This window comes from Bufo bufo, chromosome 2 (genome assembly GCF_905171765.1).
Source record: "Bufo bufo chromosome 2, aBufBuf1.1, whole genome shotgun sequence".
Classification (NCBI taxonomy): Eukaryota; Metazoa; Chordata; class Amphibia; order Anura; family Bufonidae; genus Bufo; species Bufo bufo.
Genome location: NC_053390.1, coordinates 351,349,647 through 351,361,918, shown reverse-complemented (window position 1 = coordinate 351,361,918; position 12,272 = coordinate 351,349,647). Strand labels below are relative to the sequence as shown.

Genomic DNA, 12,272 nt, shown 5'->3' with positions numbered 1-12,272 from the left:
ACAAAGGGTGAAATCTGCACAAACAATTTACATGCCTGCAACTCGATTTCCGCACGGACAAAAAAGCAAAGTGTACATGAGATTTATCAAAGCTCCTTTACTTTGATGGTACTGCATAATCCACCCTCAAAAACAGCATGTAACTCGCAACATGTGCAGGTAGTGGCACTGGTTAGAAGCTAAGAGAATGGTGGGAATCGTCTGGACACACAAGGTAGCATGCAGCAGTTTCTGTCCTGCCAATTTTCGCCATTTTTGCCAGATCTCCGCCGGACCCCATTATAGTTCATCTCTGCTGGAACAGCCTGCTGGAATTGGTGCCGCACATGTGAAAGTACTCTAAGCAGTGCAGTCTTTATAACAGGAGCCAACTGCAGCACGCACGGCCGCGCAGTACTGAACTGCAGCGCAGCTATGTTGCAGCCACTACCTGACTGCGCCGTGTGGTCATACCCCCATATTCGGGTCCTGTGTGGGTAGGAGAACAGTTTGCAATTACTTTTACCAATCAAGCCTTTCATTTTTCACACGTACGCTCTTTAGTGAACAGTATATTTTGTGTCGCCTTGTTACCTAATTGGTTGTCAGACGCCGGTTTCCGCACTCAGGCTCTCATAATGTAAATCCTCTGCTGATCGTCATCCTGAGATGAAACATCACATTGTGGTTTTTTTGTCCATTCAGGCTGAAATGATGTTTATCTGCTGTTGTACATTAGTGGTTCTCTTGTAATGCCACGATGACTCACATATCAGAATGGCACTGGTAAATTGCTTCCTCCAGTTCCTTGGGAATACACTGCTTCAGAATTAACCTTTTAAAGGGCAGCTCCTTCCACTTATACCGTTCCCAAATATGTTTGTTCATCCATCTGGAGTTTATGAGTGATGAAAGTATGTGAGATATTGCGATCACGGAGACAGGCATTTCCCTGGACATTTTATTAGTACCCCCATTGCAGAATACTGCAGTCAGCCTCTCCATAGCCTGATATGGCTGCTAACAGGGAACAGTAGCTTGCATAGAGATATCCCTTTAGTGACTATTTCAAGCCTTAAAGGATTTCTTCAGTTTACTAAATACTCTTCAGCATATCTAAGACTTTAAGCTCTTTATATTTTCCTATTATATGAATTTTGTCCATTTTCTTTTTGTTCATTTTAGGTTTTTACAGCATATTCCTCTAATGTTTAGCCCCTTCAGGACTGGGATAAATATTTTTTGCATTTTCATTTTCTCCTTCTTGCCTTTTCTGTTTACATAGATGTATGAAGGCTTGTGTTTTTGTGGATAAGTTATATTTTGTAATGACACCATTTAATTTATCATATCTTGTATTTAAAAATGGGTAAATCTTCGTGGGGTACAATTGAAAAAAAAAAATGCAACTCCACCATTGTTTTTTTTTTCTTTTTCTCATTTCTCACAACATTTCGCACATCTCGCCAACCTTTTCTGCAGGTTAGAATGTTTATGGAGGTTCTAAATGAATTTCAACAATAATCAGATTGGTGGGGTCTGCCCTACGCCGGACAACAGTGTGAAAAGGAGGCAGTGCTCAAGTTAGAGCTACGTCCTTTTCACGGTTTAGGTGCACTCCGTCTAAATTATAGCGACGCTGTGGTGTAATTACAACTGCTCATGCCATTCAAGTGAACGGGCTTCCTCAAACAGCTTGTCAATGGGGATACGGTAGTCGGACCCCTGACAATCTGAGGATAGGTCATCGATAATCTCGCACTGTGGGGATTTTTTTTTTTTTAAGGGCTCAGAGTGGGATGAAAAAACAAAAGTAGCAGTACTTCACTGATCTCCCACCGCTCCTGTTTCAATGCTTACAAGATCCCCGCTAGTCTTTACTTCCTTGACCCATCTCAATACACTCAAAACCCAGGAAATGCCAGTTCAACCAGTCCAGCAGTGTCCTGCCTCAGCCAGTGATTTACAAGATGAGTCTTGTCCATGCTGTACTGTTTTTGTCAAATACTCGCTTGTCACTCTTTCTTGTACAAATGGGGCAGATGCGTGACAATACAGTGTTGTGTTGTAGTCACAGTCGTGTATTTGCAGGTAGATATGACTGAAGGCAAAATCTGTGTTTGCTGTGAAGAACCTCAGGCTTCCAAGTGCTTGGAGAAAGAACATGTCCTGAAGCTGGTCATGATCCACTCCTGTAATGCAGTCCATCTTTTACTCAAGGTAGTATTGCCGTAGTACTATGTGTATCTGCTTGGTTTGCTTAAAGTGTTTGTACACTTAGGACTCTAGGCAACTCCCCTCAGCACTCTACTGTTATTGCTGGGTAGGTTTCCGGTGTGTCTATGTAGTGCTGCAGGTGGAATGTAGTATTACACAGCAACCATCAAAGTCAATAGGTAACACTATACCATCTTTCTTAGGAATTGTAAGAATAATTCCTCCTCACCACACAATTTGCATATGCAGACAGGTTTGGAGTGGTCCACAGGGGTACAGGTAAATCTCCGGATTGGCCCTTGAGGAAGTTGGGCCCCTAGTCTCCCTCCCCGTGTACAAGTGCCACATATGTAACTCAGTAGACTTACTGCACTACACATAGATGGGCAATGTACAGCACCTCAACCAGCCTATGTCCATATAAAAAACTGGTCCCCAGTTTATTATTATAGACACGCTGATGTGGCTGAGATGACTTCTAGGTGCAGAGGCAGGACAGCCAGTATCCTCCATTGATTGAGGACAGAGTGCTGGGACTCATCCCATTCAAGAGGGGAGTGCTCCCCAATTTCCAAGAGGAATACCATAGGAATGACACAATGTAAGTGTTCCCTAAAGCAGACATGTAAGGAATGCTGACATACCCTCTTTAAAACTAGAAAACATAAGAACAGTCAGTCATTTCTAATGAGATGTGTGTGTGTTGTTAAACCCTTCCACTTTCTATTTTTGGGCTTAGTGACCAACCAATTTTTTTTTTACTGCAGCATTCCAAGAGCTACAACGTTTTCATTTTTCTATTGATTAAAGAGGACCTGTCACCACAAAATGCAATGCAATCTGACAGTGCCATGTTATAGAGCAGGAGACGCTGAGCAGATTGGTATTTATTTTGGTGGGAAAAGATTCAGTAAAACCTGTAATTTTTACATTTACATCTGCAGCCCGGTGAAGTGCTATTGGTACAGGGAGGAGGTTTTATTACTGACTGACAGCTATCTATGTATACACACTTACACAGAGAATGCTATCAATCACTGATAACACTTCCCCTGTGTACAACTATCAGTGACTGACAGCTATCCATGTATATACACTTACACAGAGAATGCTATCAATCACTAATAACACCTCCCCTGTGTACAACTATCAGTGACTGACAGCTATCTCTGTATACACACTTACACAGAGAATGCTATCAATCACTAATAACACTTCCCCTGTGTACAACTATCAGTGACTGACAGCTATCTATGTATACACATTTACACAGAATGCTACCAATCACAGATAACACCTCCCCATGTAAAACTATCAGTGACTGACAGCTAGCTATGTATATACACTTACACAGAGAATGCTATCAATCACTGATAACACCTCCTCTGTGTACAGCTATCAGTGACTGACAGCTATCTATGTATACACACTTACACAGAGAATGCTATCAATCACTGATAACTCCTCCTCCCTGTACTGATAGATATTCAGATAAAAATTTATAAATTATAGGTTTTAGTGAATCTTTTTCCAAAAAACTATACATCAATCTGCTCACTTCCTCCTGCTCTATAACATGGTGCTGTCAAATTGCATTGCATTATGTGGTGACATGTCCTATTTAAGCCGTATGAGAGCTTATTTTTTGCGGTAAAAGTTGTACTTTTTAATGTCAAAGGGTACAAGGTTTGGGTTATCTAAGAATTCCATTATGGATTCTGCTACCACAGACCATAAAATCTTCCCCAGTGTATCAGTTTTGCCTGAGGTGTTCCCTTAAAGGGGTTATCCAAGACTATAAAATACCAAATGGCGGGCCCCTCACAATGAATATACTTACCTGGCTCCCCGCTCTCTGCACCGCTCATGGTCCCCGCACCACCGCTGCTGCTTCTTCTCCCCATGCGCGGATGAAAACATCCGGTGTCAGGGAAGGGGGGTGGAGAGCAGCCAATGGCAGGCAGGCAGGGAGGCTCATCCCCCGTCCCGGTCTGCCATTGGCTGCTCTCCACCCCCCTTCCCTGACACCGGATGTTTTCATCCGCTCACGGGGTGAAGCAGCAGCGACTGTGCAGGGACCAGGAGCGGCGCGGGGAGCCAGGTAAGTATAGTCATTGTGAGGGGCCCGGCACAAGTTTCCTATTACTTAAATAATATTAGTGGTATAGCTGGGACTGTGTGTGAGGGACTATTTTCTATGTAGGTGAGGAGGGGGTTACCAGTAGCTGTCTGCAGTACATTTCTAGGAGATGCAGGTGCTTGAAGAGCTGTTGCCCTCCCACAGAAAGTGAATTACCCCCCCCCCCCCCCAAAAAAAAGTGATTATTACACTGTAGAGCATTGTTGTTGTTTTTTAAATAAATACAGCAAAAATAATGTGTACGTTACTCCAGATATTTTTTTTTCATTTGTCATTTAATTGCCCTGTTTGTGATAAACTTGGAAGAAACGTGATGTGTATCTTTGGTGCTTTGCTGTATGTTTTTTATTTTGCAGTAAACAATCTACTGAGCATTCATTTTTGCAGGTTAAGATCCTGTATTCCAGGATGTCATTTATTTAGGACCTCTGGCTAGCATCTCGGAGAATATCTTGTTCTAGTATATATTTGCACTGTCAGGAACATATTGACCTTGCTGTTACATAAGACAAAGAAAGCTAATGTGTGCTCTAATATTCCAGGAACTTACCAGGCATCTTACTTTACCAGTAGACAGTGCTGACAAGGCACACTTGAAAGTCTAATAAAGGGGACATTGCTGCACACTATACCAATATATTCACTGCTCGATTTCCCATTGTGTAGCTGTCTGTCATGATTTAATGCTGTCCTATAATTGGAATATTGCCTGATTTTTAAAGAGGCTCTGTCACCAGGATCAACCCTATTAAACCAGGCATATTGCCTGGAAGGGTTGATCCATCTGAGTAAAACGATACTTGTGTTTTCATTGTATGTGTCGTGTTTATGCAAATGTGGCATTGGAACACCAGGAGACAGGCTTATGCAGGCTTAGGCTACTTTCACACTTGCGTTCGGGGTTCCGCTTGTGAGTTCCGTTTGAAGGCTCTCACAAGCGGCCCCGAACGGATCCGTCCAGCCCCAATGCATTCTGAGTGGATAAGGATCCGCTCAGAATGCATCAGTTTGGCTCCGTTCCGCCTCCATTCCGCTCTGGAGGCGGACACCAAAACGCAGCTTGCAGCGTTTTGGTGTCCGCCTGGCCGTGCGGAGCCAAACGGATCCGTCCTGACTTACAATGCAAGTCAATGGGGACGGATCCGTTTGACGTTGACACAATATGGTGCAATGGCAAACGGATCCGTCCCCCATTGACTTTCAATGTAAAGTCAGGAGTCCCTATTAATATACCATCGGATCGGAGTTTTCTCCAATCCGATGGTATATTTTAACTTGAAGCGTCCCCATCACCATGGGAACGCCTCTACGTTAGAATATACCATCGGATTTGAGTTAGATCGTGAAACTCAGATCCGACAGTATATTCTAACAAAGAGGCATTCTCATAGTGATGGAGACACTTCAAGTTAGAATATATAAGAACTGTGGACATAACGGCCCCCTGCTGCCTGGCAGCACCTGATCTCTTACAGGGGGCTGTGATCCGCACAATTAACCCCTCAGGTGCCGCATCTGAGGGGTTAATTGTGCGTATCATAGCCCCCTGTAAGAGATCAGGTGCTGCCTCCCTCCCCAGTTTTAAATTCATTGGTGGCCAGTGCGGCCCCCCCTCCCTCCCCAGTATTATATTCATTGGTGGCCAGTGCGGCCCCCCTCCCTCCTCAGTATTATTCATTGGTGGCCAGTGCGGCCTCCCCCCCTAATTAAAATCGCCTTCCCCCCCCATCATTGGTGGCAGCGGAGAGTTCCGATCGGAGTCCCAGTTTAATCGCTGGGGCTCCGATCGGTTACCATGGCAGCCAAGATACTACTGCAGTCCTGGCTGCCATGGTTACTTAGCAATTTTAGAAGCATTATACTTACCTGCGCTGTTTGTGTCTGGCCGGGCGCTTCTCCTACTGGTAAGTGAAAGGTCTGTGCTATAAGCAATGCGCCGCACAGACCTTTCACTTACCAGTAGGAGGAGCGCCCGGCCGGACACAGACAGCGCAGGTAAGTATAATGCTTCTAAAATTGCTAAGTAACCATGGCAGCCAGGACTGCAGTAGCGTCTTGGCTGCCATGGTAACCGATCGGAGCCCCAGCGATTAAACTGGGACTCCGATCGTAACTCTCCGCTGCCACCAATGATGGGGGGGGAGGCCGCACTGGCCACCAATGAATATAATACTGGGGAGGGAGGGACGGGGGCCGCACTGGCCACCAATGAATATAATACTGGGGAGGGAGGGGGGCCGCACTGGCCACCAATGAATATAATACTGGGGAGGGAGGGGGGGGGGCCGCACTGGCCACCAATGAATATAATACTGGGGAGGGAGGGGGGGTGCACTGGCCACCAATGAATTTAAAACTGGGGGAGGGAGGGGGGGTCTGGCCCCTGCTGCCTGGCAGCACCTGATCTCTTACAGGGGGCTATGATACGCACAATTAACCCCTCAGGTGCAGCACCTGAGGGGTTAATTGTGCAGATCACAGCCTCCTGTAAGAGATCGGGTGCTGCCAGGCAGCAGGGGGCAGTTATGTACACAGTTCTTTTAGTATATTCTAACTTGAAGCGTCCCCATCACCATGGGAACGCCTCTGTGTTAGAATATACTGTCGGATCTGAGTTTTCACGATGTGAAAACTCAGATCTGAAAAAACTGTTATGCAGACGGATCCGTTCTGAACGGATGCAAGCGTTTGCATTATAGGTGCGGATCCATTTGTGCAGATACCAGACGGATCCGCACCGAACGCAAGTGTGAAAGTAGCCTTAATGACGCCCCTCGTGCTCAATACAGACATCTCCATTGTTAAAAACACGCCCCCCATCCCCTTTGATTGACAGCGCTAGACGTGGGTCTAGACCTGCTATCTTGTTCCTGCGCACTAGTACCCTAGCAAGGAGCGTGTGCACCACGTCTTCTGCTGCTTGCCAAGTTAACGTCACTGAACCCGGAAGTGGAGGAGCAGAAATAGGAGTCTTGGTACTCTGATTTAAAGATGAATACAGTATTCCTCAAGAGCCAGTTACACCTCTCCAGGAATCAAACTGATTATTTTTGTGGCCTGCAGATAAAGGGGTTGCCCTGTAATAAATACAAACCAGCACCTGGATCTGAATCCTATTGTAATTGCATGTAATTAAAAATATAGTAAAGGCACTGAGCTATTCAATAAATTGTATTGTATCTGTATAGCGCCACCTGCAGTTTGTTCTTTTCGTTATTTCTCAGACTCTATTCATCTTGGTAACATCACTGAGGTTGCCGCTCATGCTCAATTCCACCCTTCATCTGCCACCAGCTAGATCTTCTTTTAGAAGCTGTTACAGGGACAGAGCTGTTACAGGGACAGACCCCCTGACCTGCAGCAGAAGAAACACGACTTGTGAGCTGTGATGGGGAGACAGTGGCAGTAGAAAGGACATACCTCCTGAGCTGCAGCAGAAGAAACATGACTTGTGAGCTGTGATAGGGAGACAGTAGCAGTAGAAAGGACATACCTCCTGAGCTGCAGCAGAAGAAACACGACTTGTGAGCTGTGATAGGGAGACAGTAGCAGTAGAAAGGACATACCTCCTGAGCTGCAGCAGAAGAAACACGACTTGTGAGCTGTGATAGGGAGACAGGGGCAGTAGAAAGGACATACCTCCTGAGCTGCAGCAGAAGAAACACGACTTGTGAGCTGTGATAGGGAGACAGTAGCAGTAGAAAGGACATACCTCCTGAGCTGCAGCAGAAGAAACACGACTTGTGAGCTGTGATAGGGAGACAGTAGCAGTAGAAAGGACATACCTCCTGAGCTGCAGCAGAAGAAACACGACTTGTGAGCTATGATAGGGAGACAGTAGCAGTAGAAAGGACATACCCCCTGAGCTGCAGCAGAAGAAACATGACTTGTGAGCTGTGATAGGGAGACAGTAGCAGTAGAAAGGACATACCTCCTGAGCTGCAGCAGAAGAAACACGACTTGTGAGCTGTGATAGGGAGACGGTAGCAGTAGAAAGGACATACCTCCTGAGCTGCAGCAGAAGAAACACGACTTGTGAGCTGTGATAGGGAGACAGTAGCAGTAGAAAGGACATACCTCCTGAGCTGCAGCAGAAGAAACACGACTTGTGAGCTGTGATAGGGAGACGGTAGCAGTAGAAAGGACATACCCCCTGAGCTGCAGCAGAAGAAACACGACTTGTGAGCTGTGATAGGGAGACAGTAGCAGTAGAAAGGACATACCCCCTGAGCTGCAGCAGAAGAAACACGACTTGTGAGCTGTGATAGGGAGACAGTAGCAGTAGAAAGGACATACCCCCTGAGCTGCAGCAGAAGAAACACGACTTGTGAGCTGTGATAGGGAGACAGTAGCAGTAGAAAGGACATACCCCCTGAGCTGCAGCAGAAGAAACACGACTTGTGAGCTGTGATAGGGAGACGGTAGCAGTAGAAAGGACATACCTCCTGAGCTGCAGCAGAAGAAACATGACTTGTGAGCTGTGATAGGGAGACAGTAGCAGTAGAAAGGACATACCCCCTGAGCTGCAGCAGAAGAAACACGACTTGTGAGCTATGATAGGGAGACAGGGGCAGTAGAAAGGACATACCCCCTGAGCTGCAGCAGAAGAAACATGACTTGTGAGCTATGATAGGGAGACGGTGGCAGTAGAAAGGACCACCCCCTGGGCATCCAACTTGAAATAAATATAGCAAGTAATCAGTGGGGATATCTCTGGATTCACGTGAGGTAAACGGCTATTTCTAGCATTGTAAGAAAGCAATAGTAATGTACTGTCTTATTTATTTATTTTTTATTAATTGTAGGATAATCACTTTAATTAAAAGTTAGCAATAGGAGGTAGAACCTGTTGCTTCTTTGTGAAACCATGGATAAGGTCCTTTTTCTGTACAGTTCAGATAGTCAAGACAATGTCAATATAATAGGAGCAGGCCATGACTTGTATGGTGTTATTATAGCATGTTGACACAATTACTGTACTTCTTATTGCTTTTCCCTTCTGCTGTCCCAACAGACTCCAGTGTAGTGACGCACACGTTCAGCCTGAAGCTACTGTAGGTCACATTTTTCTTTCCTAGTTGAGCACTATGGCCTCTTCAACGTTTTCCCTGCACAGTTGTCCTCACAGAAAAAACTGCTGTGTAGAGACAACGCCGAATCGACCTCGATCCCTTCATTCTCAGGATTTATCATTCTACAGCATCAAAATGTAATGTCATATCCTAAGGATAGGCCAAATATTACAAGATTGAAATAACCCTGTAAGGCATTTGTTTCATAGGAACAGAAAGGTGCACCTTAGAAATTAACCTGAATTGGGGTTTTTGATGAGCCTAGAAAATGAAAAGGGTCGCCTATCTGAAGGAGGTACAAATTAAGATCTCCTATAATATACTGCAATCATGAAAAAACCTTTTTAAAGGGGGGCAGTATCACAAATTAAGGCTACATTCACTCGTCCGTGGTGTGTTGCGGACCCGCAAATTGCGGGTCCGCAACACACCAGCCCGTCACCCCCATAGAAATGCCTATTCTTGTCCGCAAGCTGCGGACAAGAATAGGACATGCTCTATCTTTTTGCGGAGCTGCGGACCCAAAATCGGGGCCGCGCTCCGCAATTGCGGCTGCAGACAGCACACTGTGTTCTGTCCGCATCCATTCCGTCCCCATAGAGAATGAATGGGTCCGCACCCATTCCGCAAAATTGCGGAAAGGATGCGGACCCATTTTGCGGACGTGTGAATGGAGCCTAAGACTTAACTTTTAATAAAGTATGTATAAAATATACACAAAAGAGACAAGCCTAGTGTAATGAACCCCCAAAAGGACGAACAAACATAGAATCAAACAAACCAAGAAGTGTGCTAGCAACTATAACATATACAGAAGCCCCCAAAGGGGTATCTTTAGCCGGTTGAAAAAATGGGTAGATCTTACCGGTCCAGTAGTATTGTACAATGCAGAGGTGGCTCAGAGTTACGTTCACTCAATGATACCTTTTTCGCATTCGTGTGCTTGAGGATCCTTACTTTCTTTCTCACCATCAAGCGTCACATTTAACTTCTGCATGTATAGGGGACGGGGCAAGGGGTCCTAAACTATCTCTAGTATGCCCTAATGAGGCTGGTACACCCTAATGACCTCCTAATACAGTCATCGCCCTAAAAAGAGTGGCCCATCTGGAACCTGACCCTGTTAACGAAACCCTAGACAACTCTAGCTATATGTGCAGTAGTACCTACTGGGGGAGTGTTTCTGCACAGAGCAGTATGTTGTCTCCTGAGAAGCACGAGATGAAGAAGAGTGTTCCAACGCGTTTCATCGGATTTAAACAGCCCCAGGAATAATCAGGGGACACAGGGCTGGACTGTCTTCAAATACATGGAGTGCAGCGTGCGTATGGCAGGGCTCATCCATGCAGGGACATCCAATAGTTTAAATGTCCCTGCTTTCTTGTAACTGTGTGAAGTTGGCACCCCATGTTCTTAAATTTCAAAAAGAAATACACCATTCGTTTGTGCTGCGTTTGTGCCGCAAAAATGAACGTTTGTGCCGGTTCGGTTCCTGAGATATTGCGCGTTAGATTTTTGTGAAGCCCCGCCCACTTTCCACCCCATGTTCAATGGTAAATTTCAAAAAGAAATACACCATTCGTTTGTGCTGGTTTGTGCCGCAAAAATGAACGTTTGCGCCGCTTTGGTTTCCGAGATATTGCGCGCTTGATTTGCTGAAACCCCGCCCACTTTCCACCTTATGTTTTTAAATTTCAAAAAGAAATACACCATTCATTTGTGCTGCGTTTGTGCTGGTTTGTGCCGCAAAAATGAACGTTTGCGCCGCTTTGGTTTCCGAAATATTGTGCGCTTGATTTGCTGAAACCCCGCCCACTTTCCACCCCATGTTTTTAAATTTCAAAAAGAAATACACCATTCGTTTGTGCTGCTTTTGTGCTGGTTTGTGCTGCAAAAATTAACGTTTGCACCGCTTTGGTTTCCGAGATATTGCACGCTTGCCTAGACCCCCCAGGTGTGCTGCAGCTTGCCCCCCTCCCCCCTCCAACTATTTTTGGGGCACAAGCATATTATTTGGGGCACAAGCGTACGCTGACTGTGGCCAGGACTTTTAGCGTCCGGCCACTGTTCGCGCATGGCACACCCCACCGCTGATCAACTTCAGACGGTTGATCAGCGAGTTTTGAATTTTTTATTTTTTTTTATTCAAATTTTTTGGCCTTTTTTTTATTTTTTTGTCCGTTAGGTTTAGGATAAGTTCGCGAACACCCGTCCCCCCACACACACGCACACCAAATAAAGTTTATCACGCACACACACACTCCCCTATGGCCCGCTGGATGTTTTGGGCTGAGGAGGCATACGCCCAGCTTGCCTCCGAGTCCGAGAGCCCCAGTGAGGACGAGGATGACCCCACTTTCCTTTTGTCATCCGCGTCCTCATCATCATCTAGCGATGATGATGAGACCCCAAGGCGGCGGAGACACCGCCAGGCGGAGCAAGGGGACCGCCATGCTAGGGACCCTGTGGCCCACACTACTACGAGAAGCTCTGGGGCTCGTACTAGTTTTCCAGCCCACCAGTTAAGTCCACCCGAGCCCCCTGTCGGTGAACTTGTCTGGTATACCCCAGAGCGTTTTGAGCCCGTGATTCCTGATTTTGTAGGCCAACCAGGAATCCAGATTTCCACAGTGGGCTTCATTGAATACGACTACTTTAGTGTTTTTTTCAGTGACCACTTTGTAAATCTGATGGTGGAGAAAACAAACCTGTACACCCAACAGTTCATTGCTCAACACCCGGGCTCCTTTTTGGCTAGGCCCGGTGGCTGGACTCCGGTCTGTGCAGCCAAGATGAGGACGTTTTGGGGCCTCGTGCTGCATATGGGCCTAGTCAAGAAACCTAGTGTCAGGCATTACTCCCGT

General features: G+C 46.0%; 1 protein-coding gene across 1 annotated transcript in view; it reads left to right on the top strand.

Moving 5' to 3' along the window:
- FAM189A2 (family with sequence similarity 189 member A2) overlaps window positions 1-12,272 on the top strand; it is a 98,074-nt gene that overhangs the window by 63,401 nt on the left and 22,401 nt on the right. Inside the window, exon 4 of the mRNA XM_040417092.1 lies at window positions 2,071-2,199. Within this exon, the coding sequence (XP_040273026.1) occupies window positions 2,071-2,199 (129 nt within the window). The remainder of the gene's footprint in view (window positions 1-2,070; window positions 2,200-12,272) is intronic.